Raw genomic sequence first — 18,925 nt, forward strand, 5'->3', positions numbered from 1 at the left:
GTTTCTTAAAGTTTGTGAAATAATAGCTATTTCTGCCTTAAGTTCTGCAATTGGAAAGAATGTTTTCATTCTGCAAATATACTTTGACATATTGCAGAAAGAGCTAAATATTTATTTTGTTAAGGTTAAGTTTCCAAATAATTTAATTGTCCAAGTAAGGAAAGGTTTGTGAACCGAATAGAAAAATAAAGATGTATTGAATGTGCAACAAGTGACCATAAATCCCATTTCAAATGATAAACTGGAGCTTAAAGTAAAAGTAATGAACCAAATATCTGAGCACAGTTGACCTTCACTTAAAAGATACGTGCTCTGCTAAGGAAAACTGTGTTTCCCTAAAATGCCATTTAAATGAAGGGCAAAGGTCTAGTGTTGGGAGTTTTTTTTGGTGAGGGTTCTCCTTATTTCCCTCCAAGCAAGGAGGTCACTCCATCACTGTACAGTCGGGCTTAGTTTCTGTTCCTTCATACGTAGGGCTTCATCGTATTGTCTGGGTAAATACGAGCACAAGGATGTGAAAGCAGAGAAATTGTTCTTTAAAGTGCTCTGACCGTGACGTGGCCTGTCTTGATCTACACATGAACATCCAGGCATTAAGTTTGCTGCTTTAAGCCTCTTAAGGCTGAAGTTTGTACCGATTCCTAGTTACTGCTTGTCATTAAAGATGTTTTGCCCAGAGAGAGAGGACTGGTGATGTTTAAGAAATAAAAGTGAAACAATGGTGTAATGGTTTTTTACTCAAGCTAATAGAAATAAAAGAGCTTTTTTACTGTCTAGCAATGTTACTATCCATTTCTTTCCTCCTGCTTTTCCTTACATCTCAGCACACCCAGAGATTGGCACGGCATCCCCAGGAGCTGACTGCAGCTGTGGTGATGGTAACTGCACACCTGGGAAACTTTCCTCCTCCCTGTCCCCCTGCATGAAGGCAGGTTACACCGCAGAGCAAGTCGCTTCTCCCGCTCGGTGTAGCACGTTCTCCCCTGCGGCGAGGCCGGCGTCGCGGGCCCGGGGAGGCTGGCCGACAAGGCAGGGAGGCCGGCGGTGGTGCGGTGCTGGGGGAAGCAGCGGTCCAGAGCCGGTTGGTGGGCTGTTGAATGCTACGGTGCTACAGGGTAAAATAGACCAAGAGGGAAAAAAAGCAGAAGTAGATCTGAGCATATGCTGGAAAGGGAGAGAAAAAAATAATTCCGAGTATCTTTAAAAATCATCATAATTTTATTTGCTGTCAAAACCACTCGCATACCTCAGCCGCCATTGTATTTGCAGGATGTTGATCCAAAGCGGCGAGACATCTGGTAACACTAAATTTTCTTGGCCGCAGAAGACAAGAGAGAAATTACTCAGAGGTTTAAAAAAATAATAATTGAACAGCAAGCGCGTCTCCCAGAGAAGGACCTGGGAAGCTCCCAGCTGTGCGGAAGGCTGTAGGAAATTCAGACTGCTTGCCCATCCTCAGCACGCTCCGCTGCATTGGAGCACGGTTTGATTTTTATTTTTTTTTAATTTTTCATTTCTTTAATGGATGAAATAGTCATTATCAGCCGCTACCAACGAATGGACTTCACCAAGCATTTATTAAATAACGAAGTAGTCCCCTCGAAGGGGCAGGCTTCAGTACCTAAGCCCCGTACACCGGCACCCCGAGGAACAGGAGGACACGGGATCCCCCCTTTACGCGGGGTCCGCGGCCCCCCCGCGCCCGCCCCGCGGCCCCCCACCCCCGCGCCCGCCGGGCGCCCGGCGCGGCCCCGCCCCCGGCCCCGCCCCCGCCGTGACGCAGGCGGCGGCGCTGGTCACGTGTGGCGGAGGCGGAGGCCCGGCCCGCCGCACCCGTAGACCGCCGCCATGCCGCTGCCGCTGCCCGGCCGCCCCCGCCTCGGGCAGGCCCCGCTCCTGCCGCCGCTGCTGCTGTTGGTGCTGCTGGTGGACCCGGCGCGGCCCATCTCCTTCCAGCTGCCGGGCAAGGCGCGGAAGTGCCTGCGGGAGGAGATCCACCGCGACACGCTGGTCACGGGCGAGTACGAGATCGGCGCCCCGCAGGGCTCCTCCACCGGACCCTCCGCCAACCTCAAGGTGCGACCGCGGTCGGCGGCGCCCCGGCGGGCGGGAACGGGGGGGGAGCTGGGGGGGAGGGAAGGCCGGGGCGGGCGGCGCGGCCCCGCCTCCCCGAGCGTGCGGGGGCGGGGCGGGGCGGGGGGAATGAGCGACGTTTTCCACGCGTGACACCAGCCCACGCGTGGGTTCACAGCGGGCCTGGCCTCCTGCCTGCGGCGCATCGCGGGAGGGATGGGGCAGGACTTGCCTTGTGCTCGGGGCCGCCGGCTCGCCCAGGGGCTCGGGCTCTGCCGTCGGGGTGTTGGGTGCGGGATTTTGGCTTGGGCCAAATACAAGCTCTTTCCCCGCAAAAATCACGTCGTGGCGGCCCGTATAATCCGCACGGCGAAGGCCTTCGGCGTGCAGATTATACGGCGGGCCGGGCCGCTGCGATAAGGCCGTCCTAAGCCTCATGATAGCATGCGAGGGGGAAAGAGGTACGGTGACGTGGCTCCCCACGTACGGCCTGGCACGGCGGGACGGAGCAGCAGGCCGCGGGGAAAGAGCAGGGTGGGGGCTTGGAGACCAGGTTTTGGTACGCAAAATGGCTGTTCCCATCTTGCTGTGTCGTGGCTCGCGTGGATTTTAGGGAGGCAGGTGTTTGCTATGGGGAGGAAAGTGGTCCTAAAGCATCTTTAGGGAGCATAAGGGAAGCGTCGGCAGAACATATGTGAATAATACACCTATGTGACAAACAGCTATTAAAACTTCAACAGCTTCGCTTTAATTGTGTCCGCGGTCTGCCTTTCCTAGGCTTTCTTCAAATTTCCCAACTACCTGAGTAAGGTCTGTTGCTATCTAATCAGTTCATAACGGCTTTCTGTCTGCTTTTCATTTCTGTCTAAGCTCCAAAGGCTTCAAAAGTAAGCACGCAGACAGTCAGGGTGGTCTGCTCAGGAGTCTCTGAACTCAGTGTTACTCAGTGAGTATTTGAGACCTCCTGAAATGAAGTTGCCCTTCCAGCATTTGCCAACAGACACCCAAAGGCTTTGGGTTTTTGGCAGTTGTGCTTGGTTATGGCTAGAGAAGGCTGTTTCTGGAGTCTTGCTTTCTAAAAAATATTGTTTTGCTGTGTATGGTTACATCATTTGTAAGAGGAACCTTGTCTGTGTATAGGCAGAGCCAAGCAGCTTTACTGCTTTAAGTTGTTATAGTATTTGCCTGGTAAGGTACATGTATTTCAGACTGAGTGCCATGTTACTGTCTGTCTCTTACTGCTCAGTGATCAAGCTTCCTGGTTCTCTGGTTGCCCACTCTTAGGTCAACTGACCCCAGAGTCTCTTCCAAAACTTACTTTTATGACTTGTCTAGGGAGGTAGTGAAGCAGTGAATCCCATGCTTGAGTCTTAGCCTGGCTTTGCTGCTGAAGGTGGTGTCCAGGTGGGACTGCTCATGGAAGTTGTGTTTTACAGGAACTGTAAACCAAAAATAAAGTAAAATAAAGTCCTGTACTAGTTTGAAAAGCCACAAAGGAGAAACAATAATGTATGCAATTCTTGCTTACCTTTTTATTGTTCAGGTATGCTCTGGCCTCCCAACACACTGAGCCTGTTGTAAGTGCTGTAACACCTCTGTTAGGTGCATACGTCTAAGTTTGCGTGGGAAAAGTTAGTTCAAGACACCAACCATGTCTGCAGGTGGTCTTGCTCCTTCTGCACTGGATAGCCTGCTTTGGTCCCCTGGATCGCGCCACCGAACGTAGGAGGTTGGTAGTGAATCCTGGCCGGGCTCATTACAGTTCCTGCTGGTGAGCTACGTTTTGCGTGTGTGATACCCCAGCGCTAACAGTGGCACCCTCTGTTTTGGAGGACTCCGCGGGCTCTGCCAGCTGGCTGCTGAGGGGCAGCATCGGGGCGGCTGAGGTCTCGCTTAGGCCTGGCCACGTGCCTCTGCCCTATTGTCGAGGCTGGTGAGGCTGGCGGTTTGGGGAACTGTCCCGCTGTTTGTTAAGGGCGAACAATGCCCTGTCTGTAGGGGATTGCGTTACCGTAAATAACGTTAGAATAGCATGAAAAATCCCTTTCAGGTCAACTCCCCCACAGTGTTCTGGCTGGGCTATTAGCAGCTTCTCCCGCCCCCGCACACCCAGCTGAATGGGCAGTGTATTTGGCTGATTTGGGTAAGGCTATTCAGTTTTGATGTAAGTGGATAGCAGAGCTTTTACTGTCCAGAATCCTGTTTGTGAGCAGGCTATTGCTAGAGCTGCAAAGGGCAAAAATGGATCAAGCTGCATAATATTCTCTAGCTAAAGGTTAGCTCTGGTGTCTACAAAGCCCTAAGGGAATAGTGCTCAAAATAATAGGCACGTTTGAGAGCTTTCCTTACTGTGTTCTTGTGACTGCTTCTTGGGATGGAGAACCCAGCGTGCAGATTATATGGTGTCATGCTGAACCAACATCTTGGTTAATCAGGACTGCTCCATTAAATTGCATGCACTGTACGGTGCCCAAAACACATGCTTTTACGTTGTGTCTGCGTGACCAGGTGTGGGATGGTCCCGTACTCTAGCGGGGCCTGCTCACTTGAGCCGAGAGCCTCCCAATAGTCTGGTGGCTTCCAGACTGGAGGTGGCTTGTGTCTGGTGGCTTGTGGCAGGGGGATGGCAACACAGCTGCCTGTGCCTGACTTTGCAGGCGTGCTTTCATCTGCTCACCGCTTGAATACAGGTAGAGCTCTGAGCAGGAACTGCAGCGCGGGAGGAGAACGGTGATCCTCGTTGTTCTCGGATGCTGACAAATACCATATGGTGCAGGGGCAGCTACAACAAATCCCGTAACAGACAATTACGGGATAACCTGTATGTAGAGGAAGCTTGTTCCTAAAGTCGCCTGCTGTGGTTTATACCCTGAGGCAGGAGGGTTTGTATACTTTGTTATTTTTCCTGCCTAATGCAGCAACTCTCATTATCCATGTGAAGGTCCGCACCTGTTCCGAGTCCAGCAGGCTGCTGGCATCAGTGGTATCCCATGGCAAGGAGTTAATTAGGTGTTCTAATAAGAATAAAGAGTGTTGCCTTAGAATAATTTTGGGTACATAACACTTTTATATGGCCTTTGTACAAGGAAACAAGGCTGGTTTTCTGTTGTAAGATGGATTAAAGGAGAATGTCTGACTTGCCTTCTCAATATCACAAATCATTCTGTGTACTTCTGTCTTATGTACCTTTAAAATTATTCCCAAGCTTTTTAGTTTCTTCACCTCTAAGACTTTAAAAGACCCCTAGGAACTTTAGCACTCATGCTTTTTCAGACATACCTGTTGAAGGATAGAGCTGAGGGAAACTGGGAAGCATTCCAGTGGAATCCACATGGTTGATTTTCATGCAGTATTGTAACGTCTTCAGGTTTTTTTCACCCTGTCCATGGTTAGAGTATGTCAACTGGATGGAGCCTTTAATTGAGCACAATGATTCTCAAGTCTGTCATGAAATGTGTGTCCTTTTTTTACTCTTTGTTGAAGCATTTTTGTAGACCTACAGTTTTTGCCTATTCTTAGTAATTTCATAGACTTAGCGCAAAGCAGTCATTATTCTTTGTAGTCTGAATTGTCCTCTGAAGTGGCCACTTTTATGGATCTTGGCACCCAAACCTTGTATAACTCAGGGCCATGCTGCTGGTTCATTTCTAGAGGAATAGATGTGCCCTTCTCCATTTCATCTTCTGGGGAATGAGTCTTTTTTGTCCCATAAGGCTTCTCCGTATCTCTGTTGCTATGGGAATTTATGAATTTTGCTTGCAAAATGAAGGCAATGAGTAACAGTTTGGTTCAGCTAGAGTTCCTAAATGTAGTCTGTATTCAGGGGTTATAGGAGGAAGAGGAATTGGTGTGGTTTTCAGTTTGGGGTTTTTTTTGGTTGGTTGGTTGATTGCTTTTTGGTGGTTTTTTTTGTTTGTTTGTTTGTTTGTTTAATCTAGGAGTCAATAATTACCTTAGAGGCACTCTGACTTTGTCAGCTCCTGGAGTGGGGATGAGGAGGGGAGGAATTGATAATCATGAGGAAGGAGGGGAAACTTGAAAGGAGAAAGCAGCAGATCCAAAGGGGAGGCTAGGAGTACTCTTCCTGCACAGGCAGTGTGAGCCCGTTGCAGCGAAACACTGTGTTTCTTATCCTCCTTGTCTCTCTTACAGATAACCGACTCAGCTGGGCACATCCTGTATGCCAAGGAGGATGCCACTAAGGGCAAGTTTGCCTTCACCACTGAAGACTATGATATGTTTGAGGCCTGCTTTGAGAGCAAGCTTCCTGTGGGTAAGTGAAGTGAAAGGTCTGTTGGCTGCTTCTAGCTTCTGATCAAGTTCACGTAGATATGTGGATTAGGGGTATGGGTAAAGTGGTCCTGGGTGTGATCTGCAGAACACTTTGATTTTTAAAGGTGATCTTCAGGAGGTTCTGGGCAGTCTTACTGCAGAATATCTGCTGTCAGTGTTGCATTTGAAGTTAAGTAATCCTCTGCGGCTGTCGTGTAGAGCGCTTGGGTTTCCTCTGAAAGGGGAATCACGTGTTCCTTCTGCAGAGGTCACTACAGTTGCAATGAGTGGCAGTACCAGGGAGCAAACCACACCTCTTTTGCCCTTTTCATGCTTCTCCCCATCTTGCAGTTGAGCCAGGACAGAGCAGAATGCCATCATCTCCAGACCCTGTCTTTCTCCCCAGCTGACCATCTCTGCCCATTTTGTGGAACGTGTTCTCTCCACAATGTGTACTTGGCAGCAATCCTATGTTAGGTTAGCAACCATTTTCTCTGTGTGTATGTATAGAGAATGTGGCCTTGGTTTGCACCCACAACTGCTCTCCAAGTGGTCAATAAAGAAAGGGAAGGGGAAATGACCAGGACGTCAGCCTTGAATTTGTGCTGCAGGGATGGTTGCCTAACAAGCACTGAGGCTCGTTTCCTGTGAGTGTGACGCATGTGCTGCTTTGAGTGGCTGGGCTCAACTTCAGGACAAACGTGCTGAAAACAGCCAGCACGTAGGCTGTAGTCTCATTTGCGGTGGTGTGAGCGCATGCAAGTTTGTAGGTGCTCACATCTTTTCACAGTCACTGTCAGAGTTCTGCTCCCTGGACCTGGTTCTTCTTAGGTCTTATCCTAAAAGGTCCCAGAGCATTTCACAGAGCAGTCACTAGCAGCATTCCTCATGTCTGTTGAAAGGCGGCTTCTGTTTTGCTGTTCTGCTCCACATATAAGATACAAATAGTTTGCGAGTTGAAGAGAACTTTCCAGAAAGAGAAGACTGTCGTCTTTGCTGGGATTGGGAGGGACCTGGCTTGTAACACCTCTTCTATGGTATTTTACAGATAAGACAGTAACCCCAAATGCTGAGGATTTTGCTTTTATTTCACTCCAAAGGTAGGGCTTCCAAATGCTCCTTAACGCATTGAGACATGCAGGCACTAGTGACTCATCTGGGAGTCACTCATGCTATTTACTGTCTAACACCTGGGTGTTTGGGAGGTCTCCAGACAGTCCCACAAATCCTTTCATAGCTTCCATGTGATCACACATTGAAGTGGGAAAGGCTTCTTTCTTCAGTTGTGTCTAGACTCTTATTTCAGTGCTTGTGACCAGAGTTTTCTTGCCTAGACTGAGCCCCTTATAGCTCTTTTGATTGTTGGAAATGTTTGTTCCCTGGCTCCCTTGTATTGTTGCAAGTTTGTTTTAAAGCTTTCAGTACTGATGAGGATAAAATATTTCAAAGTGCAGCTTTTACCTGGTGACCAGTGGGGCATTGAGGTGCCAAAATCTAGAGCTGTTCAATTGAGCAGCTGGATCCTCTTCTGGAGGCTTTTTGTTTAGGGGTCTCCAAGCTGCTGGTTTCTTTTTGGACTCGGGTGCGCCAAATTCCTTGCTAAAGAGAGATCCTCTGTGGTGAGTATCTCCAGATTTCCCATGGCTGTACTGGAAATCAAGCAAGTATTAAAGTAAAGGAGGTGGCACTGTGAGGCTTGATCATCTGCAGGACATGGTTAAGGTACTGTGGAAGACATAACTGTGTCACAAGGAAGTGCCTTGTTTCATCTGTAAGGTCAGCATGGGAATGGGGGAACTGACCAAGTGACGTTTTATCCCCATGTTTCTCTTTAAAGGTGGGATTTTTTTCACAGTCTCATCAAGTAAGTGATCAGGACTTGTAGCGTGGCAGCCAAGGAATAGTGGAATAGAAAAACTGTTGGTAGAGGAAGCCCAGAGCCGTTGGGACCTGAGGGCTCTCAGCAACTGGGATTTCTCAATCCTTAACCACAGAAATGAGGAAGACGAAGTGAGAAGAAGATCCTATTTAGAAGGTCCACCTTATCAGAGTGGAGGAGTTCTTAGTGTGCTTCTTGGAGCTACGGGTGTTTGCATGACAGGCGTTTTTCCCCTCTTCCAGTGTGGAAGGGTCCTGTCTTCCTGACCAGGGCTCTGTTCCCAGGCACACTTACTCTCGCACTATATGCTAATCCCTGAGAAGAACAGCCTGGCCTGCACTACATGCTCCCCTGTAGAGCTCTTCCTGTGTGCTAATCTTTACCCCTTTGCTCCTTCTGTAATCCTTCTCTTCCCAAACTTTCTTAAGAGTGTTATGGCTCATTTTTTTCTGGAATTCCTGTGGGAAAATTTTTTTACATCCAGTTCAACTATCCTGTTTTTCCACTGACTTTGCAAATTAGGAGCTCTGCTAATCTCCCAGGAAACAGTTCTGTGCTCATGTGAGATGACCTCTTGAAGACCTCCTGGGGGATGTAGGTATCAGTTTAGTTCAAGATCTCTGGGACTTAACTGTTTTTCTCTTTGCTGCTGACCCCGTCTGCTCTGGTGAGCTGTGGCTGCAGGAGGAGCAGGGAGTTACTGAAGATCTGATGAGCGTGAAGGGAGCTGCCTAGTGCCTTGGGCTCAGTAAACTTGTAGACAAACAGCTTGAGTTTTTCCAGGCCAGTCCCTGACAGTGTTAACCTCTTGCAGAATGTCTGCTTTCCATCCCTTTGCACGCAGCAGCTCTAAGTTCTCTACTTTCTTACTGCTTCTTGGCAGCTCTCCCTTCCAGCCTGACAAATTAATCCTTCCAGTTCTGTTCTCCTGTTCACTGGCCTTTTCATCTTTCTCATCTCTTCCTGGAAGCTCCAGCTCTCCACCCAAGTTGCTGTAATTTAAACAACATTAAAAAAACCTCTTGCTGAACTGTGTGCTTTGAATTTTCTTCTGCAGCTACTGTTGGCTGTCTTACCTGCCAGTCTCCAGGCATGCTCGTATATGTGTGGCATAAGTGGTCAAAACTTGTGGTTGGAGAAAGGAGCGCTGGGTGGTTGTATACAGCCTGTCTGTTAAAGAACAGTGCTGGGATTTGAGTTTTACAGTAACCGGTCTTTTATAAGAAAACCAAAAAATTCCATCATAATCCTAATTTATCCATTGGGCTCTTACATAGCTGGGTTTGAATTTTGAGCTCCTGTATCCCTCTGGAAATTTAAGAAACAGTTTGTAATTGATATGGACCATCTTGTCAGTAGGTTATTCCGTGTTCTGCTAGCAGTAGAAGGTGGAGGTGATTCTACTCTGGTGTTGAAAAGCTGTTCAGTGGGTAGAGAGAAAACTTGGGGATGTTGTACTGAAGACCTGGAGTATCTTCCTAGCTCTGACTGGAGTGACCCAATGTAACCTGCACATTGAATTTGCCTGTGGACTGAGGGAATGTCCACCTGGCAGCCTCCTAAGGCAAAGTGTGAGTATTGGACGAGCTCCTGGATAAAGACTCTGAAATTCATAATCTGAGTGAATTTAGACCTTGTGTTTTGCTGGCAGCCAGCTGAGGACAACTGTAAAAAAAATAAATCCCAAAGTGCTGTGATTTGGGAATGTGTTATGTACAGACATTTCCTTGGTGGGTGGTATACTGGAATATGATACTCAGGTCAGCTGATGTGCTGCATTCTTTAGGGTATCTTATATGCCTGTTCTATTTTTTTATTCCCTCCTGTGAATGTTTTCAGATGTGACAGTTTGTAGCAGTTAAAAGTAGCTATTAGCCATAGGTGTCCCTGGCCCAGGGGCTACAGCCTTAAAAGATACCTACTGTGCTGTTGACTGCAGCCTTATCCTACTCACTGTTTGTGCAGCTCCAGCTTGCAGTTCTCTGAAGTGGTGTTTTCCTGGCTTCAGAAGCCTCCTGCCATCTTGGGATTTGCATTAGCAGTGTGGGTCTCTGATATCTGAGCTGTTCTTTCCCTGAAAAGATATGTTGGTAAAGGTGTTGCCTTCATTTCTGCAGATACTGCAGCATGTGAGGGTCAGTGGTTCCTGTATGCCATATTCTTCAGTTAAGCAGTTTACCTTATGCTCCTTTGAATGTAAAATAATTTACAATCCCAGTAACCTTGACAAGTTGCCGATGCACTTCCTGCTAGGAGGAACGTGGGCTTCCCAGTTGAATATTTGTCCCTCTGGTGACTTTTCTTTCGCCAGGCTGTCTCATAGCAGCTGGTATTCATCTTCTAATCCTCTGCAGTTTTTACAGTGATTTGCATCCTACACACACTTAGCACTTTTAGTTACAGCTTGTTCTCATTATCTTTGTGAGGTTCTCCTTCAGCCAGGATTTATTGTGAAGTCTCTGTATTTTTAGGCTGGACTGTGCTGCCTCCGCAGTTAGCTGCAGACATGGAGGGAGGGGAGGGATGTTGTGAGTTCTTCCTTAGTGGTGGGGAGAGCTGGTGATTTCCTGGCAGGCTGAATGTTTCGCACAATGAATCCTTTCATGATGCTTCCAGGAACAGGGAGGATGCCGGACCAGCTCGTGACTCTGGATATGAAGCATGGAGTTGAAGCAAAGAACTACGAGGAGGTATGTCCCCTGGCTGCCTGCACTGCAGGCTCCCCTTTCCCAGCACTCACGTGATGCCATTTGTAGATCTGGGACTCATGACGGGAAGCTGTTTTCCCAGCGGTGATGAAAGCCTGCATGCAACCTACAATTCCAGTGAAGCTTTGTGTGTTAGGGGAGAAAAAAAAAAAAAAAAGACAAACATTAACTAAAATGAATTCAGTACTCTGGGAACTGGAGCCTAATGTGTGAATCTCTTTGCTAGGATAGCGTGACCCAGCTTCTGGGCATAGGCATTAGAGGCAACAAGAGACTGAGATGTGAAGTTTCCCCAGCCCCAGCAGCGGAGGGCGTTTTAGGTTAATATCAGATCTTCCTAGAGGTCAAGTTGTGTTGTTACTGTTCCTGACTGTAAGATATACTGGCTCAACAGCCCTGAAGTGTCACTTGTACATTTCTAAGAATTGGCAGTGTATTGATATAAAGGTGTTTGGCAGAGTAGTAGCTGGTGTGAAATGGGTATTTGGTTTGAAGGTGTGACTTTGCAAATAGGCATAAAGCCTAAACATTTCTATCTTAGGAGGACATTGCTTTCTTAGACCCAAGAGCCAGCTGTGTGGATTAGCAGTTGCTTTGTGGCTGGGATGGTCCTGGCTGGTTTGGATGCTGAATTTTGATGGCTGCTACTATGCTTTTGGCTCCCTAGAATTTGGGGTCAGCTAGCCCCCAGCACAGAGCCTGTGCCTGAGAAAATGAGAGGTGTTATGGGAGAAAGATTCCTGCAAATTATTTCTGTGTCCACTGCGCACAACAGTGTAGGAGATGCCTTAAGGAGGAGAGTATGTAGCAGAGGAGCCTGTGTATGGTGCCAGTTAGAAGACTAACAAATTTCTGAGATGGGCATGCTGGAGTTTTTATATCCTTCTGAGCTTTGGGCTAGCTGGTCCTGCGTGGCTTAAGTCAGTCTAGAGCACATCCTATGTAGAGAGTAAGAAAGTGCTTGGGATCAGGGGAGAGCAGAGCAATTATTGTTTAAGTCAGTCTAGAGCACAACCTACATGGAGAATAAAAAAAGTGCTTGGGGTCAGGGAAGAGCAGAGCAATCGTTGGGCCAGCTGTCTGGCAACCAGCTACTGAAGGATTACAAGATGTTGAAATCTTACAGGTTGACCCCTGAGAGCGTAACTGGGAGGATTATGGTGATTACATTTACAGAATCTCTTTAAATACAACCCCGCAGTATACTCTGAATTACATCACTGTAGTGCTACCTAGAAACATTGTTCCTATGCAGAAAGGTTCTCCTGTGCCTGTATATCTATATACCCACTGGTTGTACTGATACAACTGTCTTGGAATAAAAGTAAGTATCCATTATGCTTGTCAGCATAGTCAGATTGATGGAAAAGGTTCACGGACAAACCCGGGAAAAGAACAATTTAGACTTGCAGTCCCACCTGATACCAAATGCGGATCGTGGCAGCACTGGCAAGCATCCTTGACTTGTGAGGACCTCTGAGTGGCAGACTGTGTTGAGCCTTGTTGAGCAGCGTGTCTGCAAGGGACTCAAACTGGTTTACTGTTTGTACAGCTGCTACGGATGTTTAGCCATACTGCTTTGCAGTGTGTTTTCTTTTTTTATCCTCTCTCTCCCCAGGTTGCTGTACTATTTGTGGGTTTTGACTTGACAGGTTGCTGTAAGGCCTCAGAGGGGAGGACTGTTGCTCAGGTTTCTCTCCTGGAATTGCTGCCTTTTTGAGCCTTTTGCTTGTGATGTTCATCTGCTATAAGGTACCAGTGACCTGTATTCTCCCCCAGTTCTTGTTGAATTGCTGCAAGGAGACTTGATGCAGGGAGTTGAACAATGGTGGCTGATACTGTCCTGCTTGTGCATGGATATATGGAGTGAGAGGAGGGGTGACGTCCAAGTCTGACCTCACAAGCTTTCATAGATCCAGACATTCTTGGAGCAAATCAACTGGGAGAGAGAGCTGGGTTAGAAAACCTAACTGCATGGCAATGTCATACCTTAGTTTTCTGGGGTAGGGAGGAATAACTTTCTCCATTCAATAAGTAGAAACGAAGGTAGCAAAAAGCAAGAAGACTTTTCAGAGGGAACCAGGAAGGCTTGGTGATCTAGGTTCCTTTCCAGATCAGCTAATCCTTGTCAATTCTTGGCTATAGCGCGTCTCTTTCTATGCGAGGAAGAGAGTTAGGGTTTGACAAATCTTTTAGTAGCCCCTGAGACGTTCAGTGGAGATGTTCCTTCTAGGATGATGGCATTCCACCATCATAGATGCTTGGTGGGCTTTTTACAAAATCCCTTGGAGCAGCTGTGCATATTGGCTTCACTAGGGATGGAAGAGGTTCCAGGATGTGTGTCGCGGCGTATATGCAGTGCTAAAAATAGCTATCAGATGTTTCTAGCTACACCTATTAAGACCAACTGAAGGGACGCAGGATGGAGCAGACAAACCTTGATTTTTTTTTTTCCCAGTGGAACCTTTGTAGCCTTCTGTGAATGAGGAAAAGTGCCCTCCAGGAAGATCATGAAGCTAGTCAACACAGGGCTAGCTTGTCAGTAGAGCTGACCAAGACCTTGTGTGTGTGTTATAGACCTGCTGCTCTAGCTGTGTCAGCAGAGCCTGGGCCATAGTCACACATCCACTGGTGCCAGTTTTTCAGCAAAGCTCTGCTGGCACGTACATGTCCAGGCTACAGGGTTTTGTCAGTACAACCCATTGGCTAGAAAGCAGGAGGGTTTTAACCTCCCGTTTCCTACCCCTTCTCACAAACGCACTCCAAATTGACACTGCTGTGCTGGCAGAGCTGTAATACACAGCTCGCCTCAGCATAAAAATCCTCAGATGACTGCTTGATGGCCTGCAGCTTGCCAGGATACGCATGTCATGTGAAGACACTTCAGTGAAATGGCTGATTAGCTAGCACTGGCCTGGTCACGAGCATCTCTTCAGATGGACTCTGATGCCCAGGCAGCTGCCTCTGGAAGCAGTGTTTCAGGTTTGCCTGTACCCTGGGCACTCTGTTGCCTGCTTGCCTGTTGGCACCTGGACCACTGAGGGGTGTCATCCTGTGGCTTATGTCTAAGTAATCCTGTGTGATAGTGAGACCGGTGGTGAGCTGCAGGTGCTCCATGTGTTTTCTGTAGTTTTCTGTAGCGCATCTTTCTTCCGCTGCATTACTCAGCGTCTGGTCTTCATGGCGGAGGCCTGTCAGTTGTTGGTAATAGTGACAGATTCTACGCCAGAACCAGAGTTACGCAAACCCTACACTGGAGCAGTGGCAGGAATTGCAGTTAGCTTCCTTTGAGTAATGTCCTTGTGTTACAGATTTAGTCAGGTTGCAGCCAGGACTGGGGCAGGGACATGTGTTTACACATTCAACTTTAAATAGTTGTTGTTGTGGACTGTGCTTTCTAATTGAATGTCCTGTGGATTTTTCTTTTTGGATGCAAGCCTATGACTTGTAGGACTGTAGGCTGCATGTTCTGCACAAAAATGATGTCCTATAAACCCTGCTATTATGAGGGAAGTGCGCTTTTTCTTTCAAACTGGCTCAGAAGCAGCCCATAAGTATTCCAGCAGCGTCACCTGGTGGCGTGAGGCAGATGAAGCACTTTGTAGTTGCATGATCCCTACCAAGAGCATATGCTGCCCTTGAGGTTATCGGTCTAAGGGATAAAAGCCCTGAGCTCTTGTGGGTGTAATCAAACCACTACTACTGGGAAGCAGGCTGCTCGGGCTTTCTGGGGTGTGTGGCAACAGTTAGCAAAGTGAGTCTTGCTGCTAATATCCTGTGTGCCTATAGAACAATATCGTATGCGTATGTAAGTTAGTCACCTGTACCTCAGTCTGTGACTTCTATTCACTGGAGGCTTAGTCATGTGGTAAGCTCTTCTACCCACTCCTCAGAAGCCAACTGTGAATAAGCTAACATTAGGCCGAATAAGGAAGAAATGTGCTTGTATGCATACTGTGCTCCTCTGTTGTGTAGGAGGGGTAGTAGGAAAGTGTGTTTCAGCGAACAGGTGGGAGAAGTGTTAGTGTTTTATGCAATGGTAGTTTCTGGCTTGTAGAGGTGTTTCCCTAGGGGAAGGATGCCCCAGATCTGTAGTATGTGAGGAGGAGTGGTTCAAACTGGCAGTAAAAAGCCATGTGGGAACTTTTGGTTTTGGCTCAGTGATTGCCTGACTCCCTCTGTTTTCTAGATCGCGAAAGTGGAGAAGTTGAAGCCTCTGGAAGTAGAATTGAGGCGCCTGGAAGATCTTTCAGAGTCCATTGTTAATGACTTTGCCTACATGAAGAAACGAGAAGAGGAGATGAGGGATACGAACGGTAAGAAACTCTGTGCTCCTTCAGAGGGATGGAGCTCTAAGACCCCTTACTTCTGCTGAATGTTTTACTAGGACAGCATTTGGAGATCAAGTGATGATAGTGGTCTCTGCCTGTTCTGTTCTTAGTGAGGGAAACCTGCTGATATTTCTCTCCGTCTGAAGCAGTCACTGGGTCTTGCATGTCCCAGCTCTAGAAATAATTTCTTTCTGTCTCCATTCCTAACGTGAATTACTCTGTACCATTTATTGTTGCCCGTTAACCACAGTTTTGCCTTGTTCCCTCTCATTATCCTTCACATTGTTCCCTTTGCTTTTATTCTCAAGTACTGTTGGTGCTTCTGTGCCCTTGCCTTCCTCCTGGATGATATCTCACCTTTGAAGTTTTGCAGGGGTGGGGAGAGAAAATCCTGGGAACTTTGCCCTCTTGAGGCACATCCTGTGATGTCAGACTCCCGTGCAATGGTTTGTTGTCTGTTTCAGAGTCGACAAACACCCGGGTTCTGTACTTCAGCATTTTCTCCATGTGTTGTCTCATCGGACTGGCCACCTGGCAGGTTTTCTACCTGCGTCGCTTCTTCAAGGCCAAGAAACTGATTGAGTAAAGGAGCAAGTCCTCCTCCCCCTCCTCTCAGACCCAGCTGGACACCGCTGGGACTCAGCCATGGCCCCCTGGAGCCATCTCACAGATGATACCCACTGACTGAAGCCTTTCTGCAGGAACTTGGACCCTAAAGGGGGAGGGGAGCCTAAACATTGAAGGCAATGGGGGACTTGTGAAATCCTGTTGGATGTTGAGGGTGGGGGAGGTTGTGATGGGTTTGGGGATTCCTGGGGCAGTGATTAAATAAAAAAAGATGTTTCCATGACAGCTGCAGCAAGTTTTTGCGCTGTCCGTTCTCCTTTTATAATCTTGGCTTGATGATGTCTCCCATCTGTCTGTGACTGTAGTGTTACTCTGAGCCACTTGACCCTGCTGAGCTCTTTAGGTGCCATGCAGCTAGCACTGGGGCAGAGCGGGGGATTCCCTGTTCTGACCAGCTGGGATCTAAGCCTCGTGCAAACAGAGGTGAGTGTAAAGCAATAGGATTCATCATTCCAGCAGGGCCTGAGGATAGAGGGAGGTCCAAGGTTTGGTCCCTGTCGTGGACCACTGTGTTTCTCCCTGTGGGAGCTGGTGTCTTTGTGCTGACAGGTCAGGGCACTTGAGCATATGGTGGTTTAGCCTGGAGGAAGGGGAGCCTTGGAAGGAGGGCTTGAGGACGTGTTTGAGCTTGGAAAGGAGAAGCCTGCTTTGCTCAAATAAGCTGTCCAGCCTTGCTCCTTGTCCCGCCCTTGCTCCATGTGTTTGTCTCGGATTTGCCTCCCTTGTTCTGAAATGATGCAGCAGTTTTCCTGAAAGCCTTGGTCAGGGATGGCCTTTTGTGCAGACAGGAGCCCTCAGTCAGATACAGTCACAGAGCAAATAGGAGCAGGTTATGCTAGGAAACTTGGTCTTATGTTGAGCAGGAGACTTTTTTCATCTAACAGTGTAGTGTTTATCCAGCAGGCAGCTGGCTGAATCTCATTTTTCCGAGACCTTAAAGCAAGGTGGGCTGCTGCTCATGTGAAACATGAGGGCCTGTGCCGTGCTTTGAGGTCTGAGGGTGCAACGGGTGCTTTGCAGGTTGGCAGAGGAGTGGTTGGAAGGATATGGATGAACTCAAAAAAACAGTACAGGGTAGGAATAGGCTAATTCTATGTCTGGGGGGAGTCTGAACTGTGCCCTCAACAGAATTGTTATTCTGCTATGCAGTACTACAGAGAGAGCAAGCAGCTTCTCGTCATTTCTCAGCTGTCCAGATGGCATGATGTTAAATAAGCCAGGCTGGGAAAAAAAATGGGCAGGCTAACTTCCTGGACTTACCTGCTGCAGTTTTTACGCAGTGATTAAAATTCTTTCACCTTCTCTGCATTCCTTCAGAGCAAATGGTTCAGCAGCGCAGCATTCTGGTGTCATGTGCCTAGACACTTCTGCCTAGGGAAGAGGTTGTCATGGCCCTGGGCCTGGGCTACCATTTTGAAAAAAGCACGGTTTTATAATTTCTGGCCTGAATCTGATCTATTTCTGGGAAGGAAATGGTTGTCCAGGGTGAGGCAATGGGAAAGAGGATGAAAAGATGACCTCCTGTCATCTAAATATATTAGTACTTTGCCTCTCCTTTGCCATTGCCAAGTTCCCAGCGTTGTTAGTTCCACTGGCAAGTGCTTAGATTGCTTTTAATTTGTTTCTTTTTTGATAAAGCCATATTAAGAACCCAAGTCCACTCCTCTGCCCTTGCATCCATTTTATCCTTGTACGTTTCTGAAAGCTGTTACAGTGTGGAACAGCAGTGATGCCACAGGACTGAATTACAGAAGTCATTTGAAGGTAGTTTTAGGTCCTACAGTTTGAAGCCTGTAGATCTGTTAAGGTTTTGCTTTTGTTTTTATATAACTCGAAAAAACAGTACAAGAAAGGGGCCTTTCCAGTCTTGTCTGTTTTGATATCCTCTCCCCGTCCTTATCTGAGTACAAAGATACCTTTATCTTAAAAATGGTGGCAAGACCTTAAGTTCCCCAGGTGACTGTTACACTGTCATCGTTCTGGTGTTGGATTTTGATTTTCACTGTACTGGTACGATTACTGGGGAGCAGGTGTGGGGGACTGATGTGGATTTACCTGTAATGACTGGTTGGGGGATTTTTGTCAACTTTCTCAAATAAAATTTCTTTGGGGAAGAACAACCCACCTCAGTTGTCTGTGTGAGTCTTGTCCTCTTTGTGCATGTTCCTACCAACTGCTGTTTCCTGCAAGCTGACCTGTCGCAGGAAGCAGCAAGTACACAGACTCCCTGCAAGCCTTTGGGTTTCTCTAGCAACAGTTAATTTCTAAAGAATTTGAGAATTCCAGACTAAGGAAAGGTACTGGCTTGCACAGGCTTCCCTGCAGAGTGGGAGCAGCACAGCAAGCGGGGTGTCTCTAATATAGGTTACCATTTGTTGCCTTCCTCCCTCCCCCGCCCAGTTATATCCCTCTACATGGAGGAATTTTGAGGCTGATAGTGAAACAGGGCTGGTGCTCTAGAGTACAAGATCCAGTTTTTCACTGTGGGTTCCCATGTAAAATTTAGTTCATGAAGACAAATGGAAATATTTTCAGTTTTGTGCTTTAAAGGAAAAATTGAATTGTTGCAAAGATGAGTTAGTCCTATGCAAGTGGCAGATGCTTACTGAAGAGAGTGGTTAGGTATTTACTGAACTGCTGTCAGATCTCTTCTGCTGAGCCCGCTAGCCTTTTGTCATGCGGTAGCCAAGTGAGATACGTCTCATAACAGGACTGAGGGCACGTAAGTGCTACATAACTAGTTAGAATTATCAGGGAGAATTTCAAGAAGGGAAATTCCCAGATCTTTGGATAAGGATTAGCCTCAGCAAGTCCTTGCCCAGATGAATATTTGAGTATGTGAAATTGTACAGCTGTTCTTATGCGGTAGGTTGGCGGTGGGTCTGGGCTGTTTCAGAGTACTGCAGATGCAGAGCTGGTGTCTTCATTCCATTTTACTTCTGGGAAATGGGCTAAAGTTGAGCTGTTGCAGATACTTGGGTCTGAGCCCATCTTTGTGTGTGACAGATACATCACTGGTAAATCTATAATTGCCT

At 47.5% G+C, this 18,925-nt stretch overlaps 1 protein-coding gene across 1 annotated transcript; it reads left to right on the forward strand.

Annotated features, from left to right (window-relative positions):
- The first annotated feature begins 1,794 nt into the window (after nt 1-1,794).
- Nucleotides 1,795-18,014, forward strand: TMED10 (transmembrane p24 trafficking protein 10). Its single transcript, XM_075030144.1, has 5 exons — nt 1,795-2,076; nt 6,226-6,346; nt 10,841-10,914; nt 15,122-15,248; nt 15,728-18,014. Exons 1-5 carry the CDS (start codon nt 1,849-1,851, stop codon nt 15,847-15,849), a joined length of 672 nt encoding a protein of 223 aa, XP_074886245.1. The 5' UTR covers nt 1,795-1,848; the 3' UTR covers nt 15,850-18,014.
- The last annotated feature ends 911 nt before the right edge of the window (nt 18,015-18,925 follow it).

Source organism: Buteo buteo, chromosome 6 (genome assembly GCF_964188355.1).
Source record: "Buteo buteo chromosome 6, bButBut1.hap1.1, whole genome shotgun sequence".
In the NCBI taxonomy this organism is placed as follows: domain Eukaryota; kingdom Metazoa; phylum Chordata; class Aves; order Accipitriformes; family Accipitridae; genus Buteo; species Buteo buteo.